At 59.4% G+C, this 6,962-nt stretch overlaps 1 protein-coding gene across 1 annotated transcript; it reads left to right on the top strand.

Annotated features, from left to right (window-relative positions):
* Window positions 1-738: 738 nt before the first annotated feature.
* CA11 (carbonic anhydrase 11) lies at window positions 739-6,769 on the top strand. Its single transcript, XM_044684818.1, has 10 exons — window positions 739-1,371; window positions 1,714-1,788; window positions 2,638-2,780; window positions 3,266-3,451; window positions 3,633-3,728; window positions 5,263-5,335; window positions 5,453-5,607; window positions 5,897-6,062; window positions 6,434-6,507; window positions 6,693-6,769. Exons 1-10 carry the CDS (start codon window positions 1,305-1,307, stop codon window positions 6,744-6,746), a joined length of 1,089 nt encoding a protein of 362 aa, XP_044540753.1. The 5' UTR covers window positions 739-1,304; the 3' UTR covers window positions 6,747-6,769.
* The last annotated feature ends 193 nt before the right edge of the window (window positions 6,770-6,962 follow it).

Genomic DNA, 6,962 nt, shown 5'->3' with positions numbered 1-6,962 from the left:
CGCCTCCTCTTTCTGTGGTCTTTGCCCCCCTCTGGTGGTCAGTCTTGCTTACTGCAGCCAGGCTTTCCCCAAGAGGATCCCCAAACCCCATTAAGGCAGCCCCAGGCGCAGGATGGAATGAGGAGGGGGAAGAGCTGGTTAAGAGGCTGGTTTGATGCTGCCTGAGAAGCTCGGGAGGTTTGGGGGGAGAAATCAGGTGGGAGGAGGGCAAGAGCCAGGCCCAGGAAGGAGCCAGATTCTCCCCGATCCACCTTAAGGCTCCCCCTCCCCCTCTCCTCCTGCAGAGAATGGGAGCTGCCAGGATGGGGCCCCAGGTGTCTGGGCCACTCCTCCCCCCAGTGCAGCCTGAACAGGGGACCCTCCTCCCCCCTCCTTAGTGCCCCACATTCTTCAATGTAAGCCCCTACCCCCCACCCCCAACCAAAAGAGACACAGAGAAAGAAGTGGGGAGGGAGGGAGAAGCAAGAAATTGGAGAGAGAAGCAGGGGAGAGGAGGGGCAAAGAGAGAGGGGGAGGGGGAGGAAGAGAGAAGCAGGGGAGAAAGGGAGGGGGCAGAGGGAGGAGAGGGAGAGAGAATCGAGAGAGAAGGTGGGGAAGGTAGGATTGAGAAATGAAGGGAGAGGGAGGGAGAGAGAAATAAAGGTGGGGAGAGACCTAGAGAGGAGAGGGAAGAGAGAGTGGCAAAGCAGAGCGTGGTGAAGGTAAAAGGGGGAAAGCTACTGAGAGGGAGGGAGGGAGGGAGGGGAAGAGAGAGAGAGAAGGAGGGAGACAGAGACAGAGACTGAGGGAGAGAAGGGAGACAGAAACAGACAAGGAAAGAAGGATGAGAATTTGAGGGGGCTTTAAAAGAAAGAGTGGATCGAGGAAGAGAAAAGACAGAAAGAAGAAATCGAGAGACAGGCTAGAGAGGAAGGTGTGAGAGAGACAGAAGGCAGAGACAGACACAGGGAGAGAGAGAGGAGAGAGAGAAGGGGGATAGAACGGAAGACAGAAACAGGGTGAAAAAAGGAGAGAGGCTGTAAAGGTAGGGAAAGCTAGAAGGCGGGCTTGGAGCAGGAGAGGAGCCTGGGGGAGAGCTCCCTTCACTATTCTGATATTTGGAGACTGGAGGCCCCTTGGCAGGGGAAGAGGGGGGGCAAGAAGGGGGTGTTGGGGGTCGTTTCCCACTGAAAAGCAGAAGAGAGACAGAAGAGACAGCAGATACTCACTGAAAGCCAGGTGGACAGAGACCCAGAGGCGGCAGAGGGGTGTGAGAGACAGAGACCCCTGAAGGCATTGCTGCCTGGGACCTCGGAGCCTTAAGGATGGGGGGCCCAATGCACCTCAGCCCGCCCCGGGCCCTGCTCCTCGGGGCTGCCCTGGGAGCTGCAGGTAAGAGTTCTGGGACAGGGGAAGCAGGAAGGGGTGGGGATGGGGGTCTCCTCTCCTCTCTGGGAGGGATGTTTGGAGTTCTAAGAGAGACACCTCGCAGATGCCCAGCAGAGAGGATTTCTGAGGGAACTCAGAGACCCCTCAGAGACTTTAGAGAGACAGAGACAGGCAGAGACAGAGAGAACTCCGGGTTTCCCAGAGCAGGTGGCAAAAAAAGCCCCTCGGATGGCCGAGAGAGCCGAGGGCGCTGGGGAGGAGCGCATGGGGGAGGGGGACAAGAGAGGAGGGCGGTCCGGAGGCCGAGGAGGGGATTCATTCTGCCCCCTCCCCGCCCTTCCCCAGCTCACATCGGCCCTGCGCCTGCCCCCGAAGACTGGTGGACCTACAAGGATAATCTGCAGGGAAGCTTCGTCCCAGGTGCACCCAGTGTGAGAGCCCAGCACCCCACAGCTGCAGGCCCGCCCCCTTGGGGATCCCAAGGCGCTCTCCCTCGGACGGTTCCCTCTCCCGCCCCGACAGTTCCCTCCCCCCGGGACAGCTCCCTCCCCTCGCTTCTCTGGGACCCTGGCAACCACGCTGACGCCTTCTGCCAGTCCAAGACCTCATCCGCTCGCCCCTCCGCCGGGGACCCCCGCCCCCCTCTCCCAGACCATTTCCATCTCCGGGGTACCCGGGTTTGTCCCCTCCTGATCCCGCTCGGCACCCCCTCCCCCAGCTCCCCGCTCGAAGGCGAAGGAGCCATTATAGATGCGCATCTGAAGTAGTGAGTGGGCGAGAGTGGAAGGCAGGCGCGGGGGCGGGCGCCCTGCTAGCCTCGCCGGCTCCCAGCTTTCCCAGGGACTCAGACCACCCCTCCCCCTCGGCCCCCTGCGGTTCCACGACCCTCCAAACGTTCTGCCCTGCTCGATCGGGGGATGATGAAACTACAACTCCCATGAGGCACTGGGGCAGAAGCGCCCTCGGGAGAGGCACTAGCTTTTGCAGGGGCTGCTGGGAGTTGTAGTTTTCTTGCTGCGTCTGAGGTGCGGGGAGATGGGGAGATCCTGGAGGAGTAAAGGAGTGCAAGAGGCTCTTAGGAACCCGGAAGTCTCCTCCTTTAGTTCCTTACTACAGGGACCCTGGCGTCCCCTCCCCCAGCCCCAGTCCCTGTCCCTTCAGAAACCCAGGCATCCCCTTGCCCTCAGGGATCCAGGTGAGCCCTCCTTTCCACCAGTGGTTGACTGCCACTTCTCCTGCCTCCACTTCCCCTCATCCTCGCTTCCCCAGGGCCGCCCTTCTGGGGCCTGGTGAACGCAGCCTGGAGTCTGTGCGCTGTAGGGAAGCGGCAAAGCCCCGTAGACATAGAGCTGAGAAGGGTCCTCTACGATCCCTTCCTCCCTCCGCTGCGGCTCAGCACGGGAGGAGAGAAGGTAAGCGGGCCGGCCCTGCCTGTTCGACCCAGCAGCCTCCCTCCCCAGCCCCAGCCCCAGCCCGCGGGGTTCTCTCAGTTTCCCTGACGAGGTAAAGTGACGAGCTTGGAAAGCGATCACGTCCCGCTGCTCGCTGGCCCAGAACCCCAGCAGGGAAGGCCCCTGTGGGAGGTGGAATGGATCCGGCTGGGGAGGGGAGGAATGAGAGTAGCGGGCTCTGACCCATGGGGAGGGGAAAGGCCGCTGGGGCCAGAGGACGAAAGAAGGGGCAGAAGGGCCCAGGCCAGGGGGAAGCAGACAGAGAGGGCGCTCTTCCTGGGAGGCCCACACTGCCTCACACCACATTGGCTCCTGGAGAGGAGTCGGGGCCGGGTTCTCCCTCCTGGGCCCCCCAAAGTCTCCAGCAGGTAGGAAGAGGCAGAAGGGTGGAGGGCGTGGTCTCTGCCCGCCCCCTCCCCCCCATACACTTTATCTCTTTGTCTCAGCTTCGGGGGACGCTCTACAACACTGGCCGACACGTGTCCTTCCTGCCAGCCCCAAGGCCGGTGGTCAATGTATCCGGGGGACCCCTCCTCTACAGCCACCGGCTCAGTGAGCTTCGCCTCCTTTTTGGGGCCCGAGATGGGGCTGGTTCTGAGCACCAGATCAACCATGAAAGCTTCTCAGCAGAGGTGATGGGTCCCTCTGTCTTCGGGCCAGGGGCTTGACCATTATTAGACCTTGGACAGCACCAACCATCCCGCTCCTATCCCCACCCTTTAGCCAGAGGCTGGCTCTCCTGCCCCATCCCAGAGCCTGACTCATCTCAGGGTCTGTCTTTGCCTCATTCCTGCCCCCCCCCCACCTCAACAGGTGCAGCTGATCCACTTTAACCAAGAGCTCTATGGGAATCTGAGTGCAGCCTCCCGGGGCCCCAACGGACTGGCTGTCTTGGCACTCTTTGTGAATGTGAGTTCTACTCTCTGGTTAGTGGAGGTGGCAGGAGCAGGGCTAGAGATCCATGGATCCTGAATGGGGAGAGGATCTCTGAGAGGCTGAGGGAAAGGATGCCCAAGTCCTTGTCTGAGTATCTGAGCAGAAGGGGGCACCTGGGTCACAAGACCTGAGGATGCCTGGGTGCCTGAAGGGAAGGGAATTCCTGGCTCCAGGAACTGTGAATGTCTTTATTCTTAAGGAGACAGGAGTCAAGTATCTGGATTTCTGTCCCCTGCCCCACCCCCACCCCCCAGCCTCTTCTCCCATATCAAAGAAAGCTGCCTTCTGAGGTTCTCTGAGGCTGGGGAATTCTTCGGAGACGTATCCTCCATGCTTTGTTGGCCAAGGCCAAGGCTAAGGGCCACAAACCCTACTCTGAACCAATCTCATGTGGCCCAGAGTCCCAAGTCCCAGATTTAAATGCTCCTTGAAGATCTTTAGAGTATTCCTCCATTGACCAAACACTGATGAGAGGCTCAGGGTGGCCAAGACTCTGGGCTGGGCAATAGCGGAGACACAAGGATTAGAAGAGTCTTGGTGCCCACCCTCAGAGAGTTGGCAGTTCAGAAGGGGAGCCCTGATCCAAAATTAACCACAATTCAGGTGCGTCAGTATAGGGCTCCATTTTCATTGGTGCAGGACCCCAAGGGCCTCTCAGAGCCATCTGTTCTCTTTGAAGACAGGGCAGACAAAGGCAGAGGTGGGGGGAGGAGGAAGGTGCTGGGGTTAGGCTTTACAGGTTGAGTAAGAATTGACCCTGGGAAGTGATATGGAGAAAGGGACAGGGCTACTCCCCTAGGTCCTGAGAAGGGTCTGAGCAAAGACTCAGAGGCTAAGGGGCCAGGGCAGACTGCCATCCAATTGGGCTCAAGGACAGAATGGGTGGACTGGAGATATCCGAGACAAGGCTGGGGTGTTTGGGGAGCCCTCATTGGCAAGGTCCCAAGTGGCCCATTGGATAGAACACTAGGCTTGGAGTTCACATCTAGCTTTAGATCTTTCCTAGCTAGGTAACCCTAGTCACTTAGGAGTGGGGTGGGAGGAAGGCTGTTATGCAAAGGGGGGAATCAGACCTAAACTCTGTGGAGGGAGCTCGAAGACAAGCAGATTCAGGCCTGGAACCAAGCAAACCTTCCTGGCAGAGAGAGCTGTCCCAAAGTAGAATGTCCTGCCTCAGCCAGGGATGAGTTCCCCCTCCCTCCGGGGAGGCTAAGGTGAAGATTAGAAGCCCCCTGGGGTGGGGGTTAGAGCTGAAAGGGACCTTGGAGGCCAACTAGTCTAGCCCCTCATTATTATACACAGTTAGAAACTGAGGCAGAGACGGTGGCAGGTCACTCAGGGAGTATCGGCAGAACTGAACTCCAGCAGCTAGAAGGTCCTGGAACTTCTTCCAGGGCTCAGGGTTTTGGTGCTCTGCTCACTCTGCCTGGAAGTGTCAGGCCTTGGTACCTACCTCTGCTCAGAGCCTCCTTCTTAGCAGCCTTCTCCTCCCTGCCATCCCACCCAGGTCGCTGCCAATTCGAACCCTTTCCTGAGCCGCCTCCTTAACAGAGATACCATCACCCGAATCTCCTACAAAAGTGAGGGTCCAGGCTCCAGTGGTCTGTGACTGGGGTGGGGGGGACTCCTGGGTCTGGAGGTGGAGCTGGGGCCAGGACAGCTGGGTTCCTTCTCACTCCCTGGGGTCTCTCTGGCAGATGATGCCTACTTTGTGCAGGACCTGAGCCTGGAGCAGCTGTTTCCCGAGTCTTTTGGCTTTATCACCTACCAGGGCTCGCTGAGCACCCCGCCCTGCTCTGAGACCGTCACTTGGATCCTCATAGACCGAGCCCTCAATGTCACCTCCCTGCAGGTGGCTCCCTCCTCCTGGGTCCTTCCTCAAAGCCAGGGAGTTAGAATGGGGACAGAAGGGTGAGGGGTAGAGGATGGAGGGCGCTGTCACGTAGAAGGCGGGCTCGGACTCTGGGATGTCTAACTGTCTTTCCCCTCTATCATCCTCTATGCTGGGAGTCCCTGCAGCGATGCCCTGATTTGTCAGTTGCACGTCCTTCTCCTCCCCTAGCCTCAGTTTCCCTCTAGCTTTGACTAGGCAATCTCTAAGCACCTCCAGCGCTCTCGCTCTCTTTGGTCCCCTGCTCCAGATGCACTCCCTGCGGCTACTGAGCCAGAACCCGCCGTCCCAAATCTTCCAGAGCCTCAGTGGCAATGGGCGACCCTTGCAGCCCCTGGCCCACCGCGCCCTCCGGGGCAACCGCGACTCCCGACACCCGGAGCGGCGCTGCCGCGGCCCCAACTACCGACTGCATGGTACGCCCTGGTACTCGGGTCATCGACCCTTCAGTTGATCCCAGTCCCAGGACCAGAACCCGCGAAGAAAACTACAAGTCTCAGGAAGATGGGGGGGAAGGGGAGAAGAAATGAAGGGAGCAGGCGAGCCGTTTGGCCGCATGGCCTGCTGGGACTTGTAGTCCTTCCCTCTCCCACCTCCTGGGGATCAGTCCCGGGCACCTGGAATCTAGGAACACGAACCCAAGACCTGCCACTTAGAATCAGGGAGTCCTAGGAAACCTGCCTCCCTAGCTCCACAGGAACCCCGTGGGAAGGGGCAATAAGCAGCCCGCTCCCGACGTCTCAAAGAGGTTTGGTACAGTCCGGGATCTGTGCTCCCCCTCACTTAGGCCACATGGTATTGCCCACTCTGGCCCTGGGAGGGAAGGAATTCTCCCCTTCCCTGCCTCCCGCCCTCTGCGTGGTAGTGTCCCACCTTCCCACAGCTATAAACAATGGTACAGCCAATTCACTACGGGGGAACCTAGGCTAGTTCCGGGTACACCCGCCCCAGGCCAGTGGTACGAGCCAATCCCCCTTCAGGTTGCAGTGGTAGGGCCCGTCCTGCCTCGACCTTACCTCCTTCCCCACCCCCTTCTTTTCTTGCAGTGGATGGTGCCCGCTGAGAAGAGGACCTGCTTGCCTGCCCCCGCCCCCAAGTAAATTTATTAAAGAGACAGAACACCCTTCTTGTGTAGTGTGGAGAAGCTGGGATCCAAGGGCTTGGGGGAGGAGGTTACATTGGAAAATTTGCTGAATGGGAGCGGGGAGATAACGTAACCCTTCCCCCGAACCTGAAGGGTTTGGGGCACAGCTTCTCCGCCTGACCACGGCCTCTTTAACAGCTCCCTCGCCTCTCCACCCCCCCCCCCCTCCCCC

Source organism: Gracilinanus agilis, unplaced genomic scaffold (genome assembly GCF_016433145.1).
Source record: "Gracilinanus agilis isolate LMUSP501 unplaced genomic scaffold, AgileGrace unplaced_scaffold56196, whole genome shotgun sequence".
NCBI classification, from domain to species: Eukaryota; Metazoa; Chordata; class Mammalia; order Didelphimorphia; family Didelphidae; genus Gracilinanus; species Gracilinanus agilis.
The sequence above is the reverse complement of the archived record's forward strand: the minus strand, read 5'-3'. Positions and strand labels throughout refer to the sequence as shown.